This window comes from Phascolarctos cinereus, unplaced genomic scaffold (assembly GCF_003287225.1).
Source record: "Phascolarctos cinereus isolate Bilbo 61053 unplaced genomic scaffold, phaCin_HiC Scaffold_726;HRSCAF=1367, whole genome shotgun sequence".
Lineage (NCBI taxonomy): Eukaryota > Metazoa > Chordata > Mammalia > Diprotodontia > Phascolarctidae > Phascolarctos > Phascolarctos cinereus.
Genome location: NW_027556098.1, coordinates 375,096,265 through 375,113,481, shown reverse-complemented (window position 1 = coordinate 375,113,481; position 17,217 = coordinate 375,096,265). Strand labels below are relative to the sequence as shown.

The following is a 17,217-nucleotide window of genomic DNA, read 5'->3' as shown; positions in this document are numbered from 1 at the left end:
GATGTGAGAACTGGGAGGTGCCTTAGAACACAGGATGTCAGAACTGGGAGGTGCCTTAGAACACAGGACGTCAGAACTGGGAGGTGCCTTAGAACACAGGACGTCAGAACTGGGAGGTGCCTTAGAATACAATGTCAGAACTAGGAGGTGCCTTAGAACACCGAATGCCAGAGCTGGGAGGGCCCTTAGAACACAGGATGTCAGAGATGGGAGGGCCCTTAGAACACAGGATGTCAGAGCTGGGAGGGCCCTTAGAACACAGGACGTCAAAGCTGAGAGGGCCCTTAGAACACAGGATGTCAGAGCTGGGAGGGCCTTTAGAACACAGAATGTCAGAGCTGAGAAGTCCCTTAGAACCAAGAATGTTAATGCTGGGAGGGAGACCTTAGAACACAGGATATCAGAGCTGGAAGGGGCCTTAACACACAGAAAGTTAGAACAGGGAGGGCCCTTAGAACACAGAATGTCAGATCTAGAAGGTGCCTTAGAACACAGAATGTCAGAGCTGGGAGGGACCTTAGAACACAAGGTGTCAGTGGGAGGGTCCTTAGAACACAAGATGATAGAGCTGGGAGGGGCCTTAGAACACACAATGTCAGAGCTGGGAGGGCCTTTAGAACATGGGATGTCAGAGCTGGGAGGGCCTTTAGAATACATGATGTTAGAGCTGGGAGGGCCCTTAGAATACAGGATGTCAGAGCTGGAAGGTGCCTTAGAACACAGAATGTCAGAACTGGAAGGTGCCTTAGAACACAGGATGTCAGAGCTGGGAGGGCCCTTAGGACAGAGTGTCAGAGCTGAGGGGTTCCTTAGAACCAAGAATATTGATGCTGGGAGGAAGACCTTAGAACACAGAATGTCAGAACTGGGAGGGCTCTTAGAACACAGAATGTCAGAGCTAAGAGAGAGCCCTCAGCTATCAAGTTCATTCGACTTATTTCATAAATGAGAAAACTGCGGCCCAGAGAAGGTCTGAGGTCACCCGGGTGGCTGAGGCTGCTGCCCATGTGGCCGCCTCTTCTAAGACACCTTGGCTGGGCCTCGTGGGGATGGGGGAGCAGGGGTGTGTAAGGAATCCACCTCCCTCCTCTCTGAGAAGCTGGGACCCTTTGAGACTCTCCACAGGGCAGGGGCATCTGTGTGGGAAGTGTGATAGGCAATAGAAAAAAGAAATCGTGGAAAATAAAACCTTCCTTGGCCGCAGCTCCGTGTATTTCTAGATCTTTATTTTCTCCCACCCATTGTCAAAAACTCCTCAGAAGCTTCAGGTCCAAGACAGAGGGCTCCTCTTCCCCTCCACCCTCCTCCTTCTGTCTGCAGTGAGGATGGATGGGGTTGTGCGGCCTGCAACACAGGCTGGGGAGATTCCTGGAGCGAGGCCTCATGCTGCGTCACTGCCCCAGAGCCTGCCCTCCCCCTGCCCCATCTCGCTGGTCCCCTTCAAGACAAGTCTCTGGCTTGAAACCTGCCTACTCTTGGAGACTGAGGCCCCGGACTACTGAAGCTGGAACCTAGAGTGACTACGGACACTGCTCAAAGGCACACGGCCCAGTGGGAAGTGTTGGGGGGTGAGGAAGGCCTGGGAACGTTGCTCATGGCCGGTCAGGGCCAACAAGGATTTGAAGACCACCTAGTCTAGTCCTTTTTTTTGTTTAAGATGAGAAAAAAAAAAAAGACAAGACCCAGAGAGAATAAGCCCTGGTGATATGAACCACGTTTTACACTGGTAGAGAGGATCAGTGAGCAGAGAGCTGGACCTTGGCAGTCAGGAAGACGAGTTCAAATCCTTCCCCAGGAATTCACAGCTGCCTGCTTCAGTTTCCCCTTCTGTGAAATGGGGATAATAACCACACCTACTTCCCAGAGCTGTTGTGAGGATCAAATAATAAAGCTCTTAGTGCAGAGCCTAGCACACAGTAGGTGCTATATAAATATTAGCTCCTATTAATAATAGTAAAGCATGTTGCAAACCGGAAAGGAAGTTACTATTGTCAGTGCTTTTAAAGTACTTTGTTTTATTTCTAAGTTTTGCTGATGCCTCCGGTTTTCAGACGACATTCATTGCAGGACATATGGCCTTATCCCCAGTCCACCCTTCTAACAGAAAAACAGCGATACAAAACCAAACCCATGCCCTCAGCTGACCGCACATGCGGAGCTCGGCACCCGTCGCCCCCCCACCTCTCTGTGCCGGAGGGAGGCACAACTCCAGAGGCCTTTAATTTTCCACTCTCACACGGATGCTCCTCAGGCAGACCAACCTCCTCATTTTACTGATGAGGAAACTGAAACCCAGAGAAGTTAAGAGAGTTACCCAAGGTCATAAGAGGCAGGATTTGAACTCTGATCCTTTGAGTCCAGCGGTCTTTTTCTCCCTACCACATAGTACTCACTGCCTCTTCAGAACTCAGATTGCTCTGTCACCTTCTCTTACCCTCACCTAGCAGTGAAGATTGTGTGACCTGCCTAGGGTCACACAGGTAGTAAATGGCATGGGGAGATTTGAACCCAGCACCGCTGACTCTGGAGCAGATACTTTTCGCACCAAGCATGCTGGCTGCTTCCTTGTTCCTTTCATTTCCCATTCCCTCATTATTTCTGGGCCCACAGAGAAAACTAAGGCCCAGAAGGGGAAAAAGGCACTCCAGCCCATCCAGAAAGTTAGTGGCGTAGCCAAGATGCCAACAGACATCCCCCCCTTCTGGAAGTGCCTTCCACCAATGAGACCCCGGATGCAGTGTTGGTCCCTCTCCCTGTGGCCTCCCGGGCTGGGGGGCCGCTCTGCCCTGTCCACCAGCAGAGTGGTGCTGAAAGCACCCTGCAGGGCAGATGGCTGAGAAGGAGGCAGTGTGCAGGAGCCCCTGGGCTTGGCTGCCAGGCTCGGGCTCCCTCCCTGCGGGCCTCCCCCTCCTCCCCGGCCCCATCAGGAAAGGCACCAGCGGTACCTGGAAGCACTTACTTCTTGGCTCTCGAGGCCCATCCACGGTCACCTTGATGGCTCGGTGGTAGGTGGCCACTTGGGTGGGGTTGGTAAACACGGTGATGGTCAGCGTGAAGCTCTTCCCTGGGGGTGACAAAAGGTGGGGGGAGGGACAGATGAGATCAGGGAAAGGTGGTAGAGGAGTGAAGCTGGGGGCTGGATGGAGGTCGAAGTGCAAGCTGCCAGGTCAGGGGTTGGAGCTTCTGTGGTGGGAAACAACAGTCAGAGTCGTCCTGGGGACCCGTCCCCACCCGGCTACCAAACCCTGACTGCGGCCCCCTCTCTCTGACCCTGCCAGAGGGGACAGGAAACTGCTGGGGACAAGAGGGAATTTATGGGGCAAGTGGGGATTGCCCTGGGCAACCCAGGAGTGAGACCAGGATCACACTGTAGTGCTAGGGGGGGGGTCACACAGGGAGTGACAGAGACAGCAACCCAACACAGATCCTATGACTCTCTCTACCACCTACAGCTGCCTCCTGAATTCAGGCACCTTCTCCTCCTCCTATCCTCATCCAGCCCCTGGCCAGAGTGCAGGAGATCAGGCTCTAGTCCTGCTTCTGCTGATAACAGACCAGATGGTCACCGAGGGGTCACCTATCCCCTCTGGCCTCAATTTCCTCCTCTGTAAAATGATGGCCCTGGACTAGATTATCCCTTCCAGTTCTAATATGATTAATGGAGCAGACGTAATCGTAGGATGTTCTGAGTTCCCTCCCAGCTCTGACATTCCCTGTTCTAAGCTCCCTCCCAGCTCTGACACCCTGCACTCTAAGCTCCCTCCCAGCCCTGACATTCTCTGTTCTAAGCTCCCTCCCAGCTCTGACATTCTCTGTTCTAAGCTCCCTCCCAGCTCTGACATTCTCTGTTCTAAGCTCCTTCCCAGCTCTGACACCCTGCACTCTAAGCTCCCTCCCAGCCCTGACATTCTCTGTTCTAAGCTCCTTCCCAGCTCTGACACCCTGCACTCTAAGCTCCCTCCCAGCCCTGACATTCTCTGTTCTAAGGTCCCTCCTTAGCTCTGACAGTCTGTGTTCTAAACTTCCTCCCAGCTCTAACATTTTCTGTTCTACTGCCCTCCCAGCTCTGACATTCCGTGTTCTAGGTGCCCTCCCAGCTGTAAGATTATAACCTAACTGTCCTCAAACTAGTTGATATGAATGCCCTGGATCGAGTGCCCTTATTCTGTAGCCACAGCCCTTCTCTTCCCACTTCTCTAGCCTGGCATCCCAGGCCCCGGCCTAACCCTGTCTCCTTATCTCTCATTCCTTCCCTATATGGCCCTTTAGCGAGAGTGATTCACAGTCTCCCAAAACCCAACCTGAAGTCCCCTGCCTCTGTATCTCAGTTCACACTTTCCCTTCTGCTTGTTAAAGAGTCTGTTCATCTTTCCAGGCCCAGCTCAAATTCCCCTACCTCTAAGGACAACCCCCAGCTCACAGCCATCTGTCCTTCCTCTGAACTCCTAAGGCATTTGGTCCATACTGCCTGACTTAGTAACTTATCTGGGTGCACGCAGGTCCAGCCTGGCTGGACTGTGACCTGCCTGAGGGCTGGACCCTAGTCCTCTTTATCTCCCATGCGGAGAAGAACCCAGGGCAAACAAGGAATGGTCAGTTTGGTAACTGGCAATGTCAATCCCGGAATTTCACAGAACCTTGGAACCTTAGAACACGTGATGCCAGAGCCGGGAGGGCCCTCAGAGCACAGAACATCAGAAATGGGAGGAATCTTAGAACAGAGAACGTCAGAACTGGAAAGCACCTTAGAACAGAGAGTTTCAGACCTGAAAAAGACCCTAGAACATGGAACGTCGGAGCTGAGAGGAGCTCAGAACATAAAATGCTGCAGCCAGGAAAGACCGTCAAGGAGAAGTGACTTGGCTATGACCGGTAGTGGCAGGGTCCCCATCAGAACCCATTACTACTTGAGTCTTAAATCCAGCGCTAAGCACACTTCCTCACCCTAAGCAAAGATACCTGGGGATGAAACCCCTGCACCCCCAGGAGGGCAAAGCCAGATGTTACCTGCTGCCTTATAGTCAGAATCAGTTCTATGAGTCAGCTAACCCAGACTCCTGGGCACTAGCCTTCAATGCCTTTGCTAACCCAGTTCTTGCTAAGGCCTCCAGTGGACGGCAGCCCTTCCCTATCACACAGGTCCAGAGTACTCAGGAAGTTCCTACTATGTGCCGGACACTGTGCAAAGTGCTTTACAAATATTATCCTAACTGAGCCTCACAACTCTGGGAGGTAGGTGCTATTTCTATCACCCCCATTTTACAGTTCAGGAAACTGAGGCTGAGAGAGTAAGTGACTTTCCCACTTGGGGAGGACCTAGAAGGTCACATAGCTAAGTGTCTGAGGGTAGATTTGAACTTGGGTCTTCCTGACTGAGAAGAGAGGCCCGGGGCTCTGTGCACTATGGTGCCCCCTAGGAGACTTGGTCTGGCTTCCCAGTGCCTTCCCACACCCACTGCAGGCAGAATTATACAGATCGTGCTAGATTTCCACAGACACCCACGCCATGTAGACAATGAATGTTTTTTTAACCCCCTTAGATGGTGGTACCCTGGACTTTCTATAACTAGTAGGTGCCTACTGTAAGGCAGGCCTGTGAAATGCATAACAGAAAGTCAAGTCTAATTCAGGACAGCAAGGTACGAAGAGATTAGCTTGAAGTTACAGTAACTAAACCACAATACCACGGTGAAAACTCCAGGGTCCTGAATTTTTAACCAATTAGAAAGCCTAAGGAGCTATCATTTATGATTTTTCTCAAATACAAATGTTTAGTACACTTGAAAAAAGGCCCTAGGCTGTCTCATTGATGACTTGGGCTGAGTGGGCTAAGGCCAGGGAGGAAAAGCGAATGCAATCTTTCCCCCAAACTCATATGGGTAGAAAGTAGAAAACTGAAGATGGCAGACCAAACACGATTGAAAATATAAGTTAGAAGTGTCTCTGAGAGAGAGAGAGAGAAGAAAGAAAAGGGGGAGGGGGGGGGAGAGAGAGAGAGATCAGAGAGAGTGCATTCCCGTCACACTGGCAAAGAGAGCTACAAAATATGAAGGGACAATCTCTCACTGATTTTCACGTGTTAGGGGTGGCAGTAATCATTAGTCTCAATTGATGTCTACTCCTTTCTGGGCCTCTTGGCTAGGCTGTGAGGAAACAGGAAAGCTACTGCCAATTGGTGCCACCTTTTTGGAAAACAATCTGGTGATTTTCAATGGAAACTGTGAATCCCATTTTAACCTTTCACTCAAAGATCCTTCTGCTAGGACTAAATCCTAAGAGTATCACTGAAAGAAGAAGATGATAAAAAAAGGGGTGGGGAGATATATACACACACATATACACATATACATGGATGAATGAAAACATTTAAAATATCTTATATTTGTTACAGGAAAAAATTCTAACCAGCCTATGTATAGCTAAGATTGAGGAAGGATTGGACAAACTGTGGCCTATCGGAGGAGTGTAACAATTAGATCAGGAGGCCTCCTTGGTTATTGTCTGTTCCAGCTCCATCACTTTACAGATCAAGAAACAGAGAAAGTGTTTGCAATCACACATATATACAGAAAAGAATCATGCTCTAAAACTTCAAATTCCATGCTATTTCCGTCCATCTAATAGGATAATACTGCATCATAGGGAAAAGAAATATGAGGAATATGAAGATGAAATGACTTGACATGACTTTATATGATGCAAAATAAAGCGGGGTTAGAAAAAGCATGTATATGCTGACAATATTTTAAAAATATGATTAGGCACACAGTCAGTCAACAGGCATTTAACAAGCAGGCTAGAAACTATTCATTATATATTATATAAATATAACATACAATGTTATTATATATCATAAATATTAGAAGATAATGCTATTATATATAATATAAATATCACCGTATGTTATTGTACATAATATAAATATAAGATAAATGTTATCATATATCATGTTATAATATGATCTCATATTATATACTGATTATATAATGTTATCTATAATTATGTGATATAACAGATAATATTATATGTATCCACGTAGCATCAACTATGTGCCAGGCACTGTCCTTAGCACTTTATTTATTTATTCCATTTGATCCTCATTATAACCCTTTGAGATAGGTGTTATTGTGTTATTTTTTTCCTTTTAAGGTTGAGGAAACTGATGCAGACAGAGATTAAGTGACTTGCTCAAGGTCACACAGCTAGTAAGTACCTAAAGCCACATTTGGCCAGGCACTGTGGGATACACTCCAGATAGTTCCTGCCCTCCAGAAGGTTATAATCTAATTGGCGAGACAATATGTAAACAATACAAATGAAAAAAAAAGTCAGAAGTAGGTACAGAAAAATTAACGTTATTTTGTTTAAAATCACATATATGCATGCATGTACATATTTATATATGTATTTATATTCGTATAGATACTTGTGTGTGTGTGTGTGTGTGTGTGCCTAAGCAGCAGTGTGGTATTCTGGAGAGAGGGCTGGCCTTAGCATCAAGAAGACTTCTGACACCCACTGGTTGTGGGATCTTGTATAAATCACTTTACTTCTCAGTTCCTCGGGCAATGGTCTAACACTAACTTACAGATAAGGTGCCAATCTGCATCAGTGGAGGGGGTTTCCACAGTGGGAGTTCCCCATATTGATGAAATTCCCCAAACCCAAATATATTTACAAACATAATTGCTCCTCGTATCACACTCTAAAGAATTTGGAATTGGTGGTTTTAAGCATGATTTTTGTCCTTTGTTTGACTGATGGTTATTTTTATCATGAAAAACTGTTTTGGGTTTTTTTGAGGTTTTTTTGTTTGTTTTTAATCCAGAGGATGGAGAGAGTCTGCAAAGCATTTGTCAGTGCTACCAAGTCTAGGTCCTCATGGAAATTCAAATCTGAAATTACCCTTGAGTCCTTAGCTAGAATAAAATCAGTTTAGAAGCTGAACCTTTCCACTCTCCCTCCCCAAACCAAAAAAGGACTTCCTACAGGTTGAAAGCACAGAAGATCCCCTTCAGTGCAGCAGAGAGAGTGGTGAAGTCAAGAAGACCTGAGTTCAGATCTAGCCTCACACCTTTACTAGCTCCGGGCACGTCTGTCTGCCTCAGTTTCCTCATTTGTAACATGGGGAGAATAGCAATATCTATCTTGGAGTGTTGTGGGGATCAAATGAGATATATGTCAGGTGCTTCACAAACTTTAAAGTTCTACTGAATATTAGCTATTGTTATTCTGAAAGTTTCAGGAAAAGTCCAGGTGACTGTTTCTAATAAGAGGCACAGCGTTTGCTCCCTGGCTGCTCCATGCCCATCCTAGGCTCCTTCATTCTATCCATCCTCTCCTGTGTCTGATCAGGCTAAAGAATCTAGGGACGGAGGCAACTTCAGTTTCCATGCCCGGCCCCGATTTCCTTAAATCTGCTTCCTCTAAGAGATGTCATCCTGAACAAATGTCACCAGGCAGCAGGGCTGTCTCCCAATACATATCCTTTCTTGATGGAGAGGCGATAGTTTTTCCTACAGTCCTGGATCGCTGGTGTTCTCCTGAAAGGCCTCAATAGTTCCAGGGGATGGGGGATGGGGGCCGGGGCTTTACCTCTCTGCCGTGATGGGGAATGGGAGTTCCTTGAAGGGGAGGATTGTTTTTGTCTCCCCAGGGTCTAGCACAGAATGCAGTAGGCCCTTAATAAATGCCCATTGGCTGACTGTATGCCTTTCTCCCTGTGAATCTGACCATACGAACACCCTTCCCCATCAGTTCAGCTGGCCTGACCACCCCTCTCTTGAAGTAGGGATTCATAGCTTTAGAGACAGGTGGGCCATCCCAGAGATGACCCAGATCTTCTGCCTTCAAATCCAATGCTCATTCTGAGACACCCCCTTTCTTGTCTTTGGGCCATTTCTGCATCAGCTGGTAGCTTTGTCTCCTCGCTTCCCTGTGAGATTCCTTCATGAGGCACTGCCCATTTGCCTCACCCCTATAGAAAGGGGTGGGAAAGCCCAGGCAGGAACCCCAGGTACTGTCCTAATTGCCCTCTCGCTGGGGACAGTTGGTGAGAAGGACCACCTCCCCATCCAGGCTTTCCAGCAGAGGGCTTAGAAGCCTCACGCCCTTCTCAATTACAGACTTGTTCTCTCAAAAGGGGAGTTTCCCAATCTGTAAAATGGATCGTTCTACACATGGCTACCAGCTGCAGAGCAGGCACAAGCCATCTTTAGAGATGTCTGGCCTTCTTACTCATAGCTGTAACCCTCCACCTCTCCTACCCAACCAGACTATTTGCATCTCCTGGGATTTCCTGTTTCTCCCCCGCACTCTAAATCACATCTCAGTTCTGGAGTCAGAGAACATTAGGGCTGGAAGAGTCTTCAGAAGCCTGGGAAGCCAGGAAGCTAAGGCCCAGGGAGGGGCGGAGTAGCAGGTAGCAGGGCAGAGGCGGAAACCCAGCTTCTCACTCCTAACTTCTTCCTGGTCTAGGCGTCCTAGCCTCATAGGCTTAGGGTGGGAGGGACCTCAGAAGTCATGCGGGCCAACCGCTTCATTTTACAGATGATGAAACAGGCCCACAAAGGTCAAGGTCACAAAGCTGGCAAAGCATCATCAGCGTGATCTGACCCAGGTCTTGGGAGCCAGGAGCCAGTCACCTTTCTACTGAGCCCCAGTGCCACAGACCCCCTTAACTGGGAGCTAACGGACCCTGGCCCTTCCTTGAGCTAGCTGTCTGACCATTTCCCTCTATTTGGAAAATTTCCCTCTATATTGGGCCTCAATCTCCTCATATGTGACATAGGAATCACCATGCTTGCCCTGATTCTCTCCTGGGGCTGAGGTAAGGACGAAATGAGGTGACAAGCAAGGTGAAAGCTTTGAGACATGGAAAAAAAATTAGGAATCCATGTTTGGTCGTACCAGCAAAATATTACTCAACATCACCATCGTTTCCGTCTCGTCCCCCCTCCCCCACAGCCCCCAACAAGCTACCCTGAAGCTTTTCACCAGTCACTCACAACTAAGGGGCAGTCAAATGCATAAGGAAACTAGCTTGTCTATATTTGCTGTCTGAAGTATGGGGTGGGGGGTGGCAGGAGGGAAAGAAATTAGCAGCGGCTCCCATCAACATCAGCAGTTATGAGAATCCTCTGGGAGTGGTGTGTGTGCGTGCATGTGTGTGTGCGTGCACGCGTGTGTGTATGTGTGTGTGTGTGTGTGTGTGTGTGAGTGTGTGTGTATGTGCGTGTGTGTGAGAGTGTGTGTGTGTGTGTGTGTGCGTGTGTGTGTGTGTGTGTGTGTGAGAGTGAGAGCGTGCTCTGGGGTTAAGACTTGGGTCTGGGGTTTACAGTTTTATCAGTCCTTCCGCCCAAATAAGATCACTGGTAATGACAACTTCCTGAACTTCTGGGGGGGTTGGGAGGGGATGTCTCTGGTCTTCAGGACTTGCACCCTGCTCTGCTCCAGGGGTGTGTGTGTGTGTGTGTGGTGGGCGAGGGCAGAGATGCAAGCACCACCAGGGAACGAAGAGAAGGGGAGAGGAGGTGATTCCCGGGGATAAGGGAGGGCGGGGGGAGCTCGCGTGGGTCCTTGCTACTCGAGGCCAGGGAGGTGAGTGCAGAAGGGAAGGAGAAGAGAGGCAAGAGACTGGTGCGATTCAGGGAGAAGAGGGACAGGGCATTGATTCCTGGGTACATGGAGGAAGAGAAGCGAAGGCAATTGATATGAGAGCATATTGGGGAGAGGAAGGAGAGGCGAGAGGTTCATGGGCAGGCTAACCACTAGGAGAGGCCATTGATTTGTGGATACCAGAGGAGAGGGAGGAGATGGAAGGGGTTCAGAAGGACCTGGAGAGAGAGGAGTGATTTGTGGGTCCACCAGGAGCGGACAGAGAGGTGAGAGGCTCCTGGCCCTGAGGAGAGGAGAGAGGAGGCAGAAATAGGAAGGTCCACAGAGAGAGGGGAGCACTGAGGGCACGAGGGAGGGAGCAGAGAGGTGAGCATTTAGTGGGTACGAGGGGCAGGAGAGGGAAGCAATCTGTGGCTGCCTGGGGCAAAGGGGAGGGATGACCACTGCATGGGCACATAGGGAAGGGAGGGAGGGAGAAGTGAGGAATCTGAAGGTACGTGGAGGAAGATGAGCCCATCTGTGGGAACGCAGGAGGGGACAGACAAGTGAGCCATTTGTCTGTGTAAGGGTGAGAGGAGCAAGGAGTGATCGATCAATGGGTGAATATGTGAGAGGGGACAGATGGGGGGGCGGTGGATTTGTGGGAACATGAGAAGGGGAGGGAGAGGTGAGGGATTCATGAGTCCACCAAGGGAAGGGACAGAGAAGGGGACAATCCCCCCATGGCCCGGAGAGCCACCACTCCCTTGACACTCATCATCTCATGAGCAGACAGGACCATCAGCCTCCCTTTGCACCGTCAGGCCCAGAGACATTCAAGGGGCAGCCCCAGGCAAGGAGAAAGGTATCTTGGGGGAGGGTGTCCCTGCCCCACGCCACAGCCCCAGGCAAAAGGAGGGGTCTAGGGTGAGGGTGCCCCCACCCCACTCGTTCCCCCTGGTCTCAAACAAGGGCACCCACCAGAACCAGAGAGAGTAAATCCAGAGTCCCAGATCGGGGCTCAAATTCAGTTCCACGCGGTTTGGAAATTTGTAGATGAAAAAAATAAAAGAGCCTAACAGAATAATTTAGCGCAGCAATGAAAGCTTAATTCATAAAAGAAAACATTTTCCATCCATCAACCTGTAACCAGTTAAGGGCAGTGTTTGAAAGAAATCTGCGACCGGGAAATCAGGCCAGCAGGAACAGGAAACGTCTAAAAGAATGTAAACTATTCCAGTTTCATAAAAAGCACGAATAAACAGTTATTACATGCAAATAATGCCCTGGTTTTAATTAATGCTGAAAAGTTAAAATATGTTTGACGTTTGGATGTATACATTTGAATAGTTAAAGACGAAAAATGCAGCCCAGATGCCCGTTAAACACAAGACTGGCCCTTTCTAAGCAACGAAAGCCTTCCCCCTGTCCTTGTTTATTGGTGATGAAATGCACAATTCTGTTTACTGAGCATCAAAACCCTCACAGTTTATACAGAATCAGGGAGGGGATGGCAAAGGACACCATTGGGTTTCTTTACAGAGCCGGCTGGCTGGCAGGCAGACCCGGCCCCTTGAGGGACTGGATGGAGGGAGGGCATTCGCCCCGCTAATAATCTGCTACCATCGGCATGGAGTCCCTCGCCTCCTGCCGTCATCTGTTATCCTGCCTTGAAGTCATCTTGTGAGGCCCCGGACCCCTGCTTTCTGTTCTCCCCTACCCAAAGCCAAGGGGATGACTTAAGACCTGGGTAGGTTTCAGATCTAAACCGTCCGTCACCCACACTGAGTCTGGGTCTACACAGCCTGCCCGCAGAGGCCTCCTCACCACCTCAGAGGCCCGAGGCTTTTCACCTCCTCGGGCTGGGCCCAGACACATCATCATCCAGAGGCAGTCCCTGTCCTTGGAACATCTGTCTCTGGGGGCCCTCTCTAATCTGTCCCTTGCCCCTGGGGTGCCTCATCTGCTGGTAGCCCCCTTGCCCACCCATTCTGATGGGAAATCAAAGCAGCTGGGTTTGGAGTCAGAGGACGTGGGATTGAATCTCGTCTGTGATTCACTACCTGGGTGACTGTGGACAAATCACTGAACCTTTCTTCCGTGCCTCGGTAGTCTCAAGTATAAACTGAGGCACTGGATGAGATGACCCCTAAGGTCCTTCCCGGCTGGACAGCCTGTGGGTGTCTTCCTCCCTGGTTCTCCCAATCTCACAGCTCATCAAGGCTGCTTCCGTTTGGGGACCCTCTATGTCGTGCTTCTCTTTAACTTCACCTTGGTGTGACATCCCCCGGGCATTTTGCAGCTTCCCCACTCCCCACTCCAGCCACAACAAACCCCGATTCCTCACCTCGGCCACTCCGGCCAACGAATCGAAGGTCGTTAAATCGGGCCACCTGGTTCTTCATGACAGCCGAAGCATTACGAAGTTCAGCCGAGTAATTCTCATCATTGCCGGCCATCACCGTCACCACCGTGCCATCGGGGACATCCCCCAGGGCCACCACCTAGCGAAAGGTAGTGAGGCAGGGGAAAAGAGGAGTTTAGGTCAAACTGGAGAGGAGCCCTTAGGGGAAGGAGAGGCTCAGCCCTCAGAGTTCCCACCCGCTAATGGAAGCATCTTACAGGGGAAAAATCCCTGGACTGGCAGTCAAGGGCTCAGCCCTGCATTTATTGTTGGAGGTTAAGGTTAACCTCCAGGGGCCTTCGGTTTTATCATCTGTAAAATAAGGCAATTGGATGAGATGGTGTCTGAGATCCCTTTGAGCTAAAACGAGGGTAGTGGGCTAGGCAGTTTTTAAGGTCTCTTTATAGTGTCAATATTCTGTATTTTAAGGTCCCTTTCCAGCTCTAACATTCTTTGACCTTCGGCTTTGTGACCTTGGGCAAGTCCCCAACTCACTGTCTTCATCTATAAAATGAAGAGCTGAACCAGGTAATCTATCCTCAGGTCCCTTGCAGCTGAGACATTCTATGAAACTACCCAAGGGGCCTGATGAAGATTAAAAAAAAAATAATCTAAGATTTAAACACCCAAACCAAACACTGTTCCTCCCATCCCCTTATCTCTCCCCCCCACAACCCTATATACAACAACAAACAAAAACAGGAGAAACAAAACAAAGGATGGGGGAAGGGGCAAAAAACCCAATACATTAGATCAATCAAGGGCAAGTTATTTTCACAATACTAAGCCTCAGTTTCCTCACTGGTCCAAAAAAAAAAAAAGGGTGTGTGTGGGGGGTACAATATTCACACTGATCAACCTCATAAGGTTGTGGAAGAAAAGTATTTTTATCAGTTGCAAAACGTTGTATCTATCTGTCTGTCTCTCTATATGAGAGCCAACTTGCAGCTGGGTCCTTACTTCGCTAAGCTTGGCTCGTGAAGAATTAGGACACTGTCCACATTTCTGGACAAAAGACAAAGGGGAAATAAAGACAAAAAAACCCAACAATACAGCCAATAACAAAGAAACTCAATAGCTAATTTTTAAAATGTCCTCCTTAGCACCGTTAAGGCGAAGGAGCAAATGCCGGGTAGGTTCATTCTGTGACCCCAGAACTCCAACCACAGTGGCTGCAGAAAGCCTAGGTTTAGGCTGCCAAGTGCCTGGATGGGCGCTTTTTTTTTGGGGGTTTTGTTTTGTTTTTTTGGGGGGGAGGCGGATTATGGGAGGGTAGAATCTTTCCTAGTCTAGGACCTTTTAAACTAAGCTTTCAAGGGTAGGGAAACACGGGGGTCTTCTCAGACAAGGATGCACCTGTCAGTCTAACTCAAAAACAGAGGAGAATGCCATTCCCTGTAGCCCACTAGATACGAATGACCCATCTGCTGAGTGCCTTATGGCTGGGGAGATGTGCCCTTCTGAAAACTGAGGAGTTAGCTGCTGGGATGGGAGCTGGGCACCAGTCGCGTTAACGTGACTGCCGCATTCAGAGACTGGGAATCCAGATGGAAAAAATTTCAAGGAGAAAATTTTTTGGGGTATGATTAAAAAGGCCAGATTTCCTGTCAGCATCCTGTCTTCTTTTAATTTCAAAAGATTCCTTTTAAGCCCCGAATGACAGTGCAACCCATGATCGGGCGATTCAAGTCCCAGTGGCCTTCTTTTCCTCCCCTCCCCCACGAACTGCCACTCCCTCCCCCTCTAAACCCCAGGCATTGTGCAGGATTTTCAAATGTCACCCCGAGAAAGAGGCACAGTCTCTCTTTTCCCCCAATGTGAGATTCCTTAACGGGGCAAGGCCCTACTGGGTCAGGAATCCACCCAGGTGGAGTAGCACCCAGCAGCAGTTTTTGCACGCCCCTCTTCCTCCAGCCCATCCTCACGACATGTGTGTGATCTTCACGCCGATTTTTTAGGGGAAAACCGGCTGCTTTCATTTCATCTCTGCCTCTTTTTTTAAAAATTAAAAATAAAGAAGAAAACGAAACAGTTCCTGCCACCCAGTTGCAGAGAAAGATCTCTCCAGATAACAGCGGAAGGGGGTTCCCAGGTCTCAGCTAGGGGTTTGCAGGGGTTAAAAAAAAAATCTAAGGATTCAGCTTGGGGCGTGGAAGGAGAGCCACCCCAGCTGGGAGGACCAGTGGGGTGCTCCGCCAACGGCCCTATATTTGCAGTGGGAAGACCTGCGTATGAATTCTCGTCTTTGCTACTTTACGGCCTGTGACCTTGGGGGAGTCACCTTAACCTCTGTGGCCCTCAGTTTCCTCTATCTATAAAATGGGTGATGGTGGGAAGAAGGGAGAGCTGACCTAGAGAACCTCCAAGATCCCTTGCAGCCAATACTACCTAAATCTCTTAAAACCCGGCTGCCACAACTTCCTCTACCCCCAAACAACAACGAAACCGATCCTGCGAAATCATCGGGGGCTCCCCAAAGGTGGGGAGTCCGGTCAGGTCAGCCGTCCGAGGGGGGCGGGGCCGCTTGGCCCGGCGGGAGCGGTCGGGGCAGCGGTTCCCCCCTCCCGTGGCCTGTCCTGCGGGGTCGGGGAGCGGGAGGCACTCACCTTGAAGGCCACGGGCAGCGTCTTGTTGCAGCGCCAGTGCGAGGGGGAGCACGGAGCACAGGAAGTTGGGGCTGTCGGTGCGGACCAGCTCGCCCGCGTGGTCGGCCAGCACGTCCACCACCGTGCGCACCTCGGGACGGGCGCGCCCGCCGGGCCTGGCCGCAGCCGCCTGCGCGCTCAGCGCCCCGCTATTCTCGCCCATCTTGCCGCAGGGGAAGGCCGTGGAGGGAGGTGTGAAGCGCCGGCTGGTGCTCGGGTCTACGGGAATACGCATAACAGCGGGAGTCAGGGCGCCGCGGCCAGCGGCGGGGCAGCGGCGGGGGACTGCGCGGCAGGAGGCGCGCGCCCCCGAGGCTCACGCGGGCTCCTCCGGGGGCCGCTCTGGACAGAAGGAGGAGAGAGGCGCCGAAAAGGAGAAGCGGGCACGGCCGCGGCGGCTCGGGGCTGGCTGCGAGCCGGGGGTGCTCAGGAAATGCGCCCGGGGCGGGTGCGCGGCTCCTAAGGGGAAGCCCCGAAGGGGGACCCGCCGCCCGCTCCCGGCGCGCTCTGGGGGCCTCGGGGGCGGGCGCCGGGGGCCACCGAGTCGTCCCCAGACCACGGGGGGCGGACCGAAGGGGTGGCCAAGCCCGCCTCGAGGGCGCGGTCCGTTCGGAGCTTCCGAAGGGCCTCCCCAGGGGCCTGCAGCGCTGGCCCGGTGCGCGCGCCCTCCTCGGCCCCTTCCCAGACCCCACCCGGGCTCCTAGGGCAGCATGAGTGCGTCCCCTTCGGCAGGTTTCCCCCCACCCCCCGAGTCGGGGCGGCGGCGGTGGCGATGAATTCCGACGGCGGTGGGCTGAGTCCCGGGGCCTCTCCCCCACAGGGTCCCGCCGGCCGGAGCTCTCGGAGCCGCCAGTAGCGTCCCCTCCCCCCGCGCTCCCCGCTTCCCACAGACGTTTCGCCGACTCTGACACCAGCTAAAAAAATATATAATCAAGCGGCGGCGCCGCAGCCTCCCGGGGAGGGTAGTTACCCGGGGGCCCGCCGGGGGGCGGGGTCGGCCAGGAGCGACGGCCCGAACGGCCAATCCGTGTCGCCTGCTGGGGAAAGGCCTTACTTAAAAAAAAGAAAATTAAGAAAAGAAACCCAGCACGGAGGGGGAGTGGCCTGTCCTAGGCAAGCCCCTCCCCCGCCCCGAGGGTGTTGGAGCGCAGAGTAGGGGAGCCGAGGCTCCTCGGGGGTGAGACGAGGGGGGAGGGGGCTGTTTGCTCAATTTATTTATTTATTTGTTTTCTAAACGACCCAGTTAAAAACTCGAGCTTCCGAAGTCCCGGGAGGTTGCTTCGCTTCGCGAATCCTCCTTTCCTCCTTCCCCCGCCCTCACTTCAGCTCTCCTGCCCGGTGGGCGCCGCCGTCTGGGCCCCGGCCGAGTCTCCGCCGTGCGTTCCCTAGGCGCGCAGGCCTGGAGCGAAATTTCCCCCTGCGCCCAGGCTAGGCTTCCTAGAGCCCCCTGGATCCGACGCGTGTGTGTTGGGGGAAGTTAAGTGGCTGCAATTAGCGGCTGGGGCTTGAAGCTTCCGCCTGCCTTCCCCGACGCCCCAACCTATTCTGTTTCCCCTCCCCATTTCATACCTC

General features: G+C 51.3%; 1 protein-coding gene across 1 annotated transcript in view; it reads right to left on the bottom strand.

The window, feature by feature from the left end:
* RUNX3 (RUNX family transcription factor 3) overlaps nt 1-17,217 on the bottom strand; it is a 108,097-nt gene that overhangs the window by 29,161 nt on the left and 61,719 nt on the right. Inside the window, 4 exon segments of the mRNA XM_020983129.2 lie at nt 2,960-3,064; nt 12,944-13,100; nt 15,607-15,651; nt 15,653-15,864. Coding sequence (XP_020838788.1) covers nt 2,960-3,064; nt 12,944-13,100; nt 15,607-15,651; nt 15,653-15,864 — 519 coding nt within the window.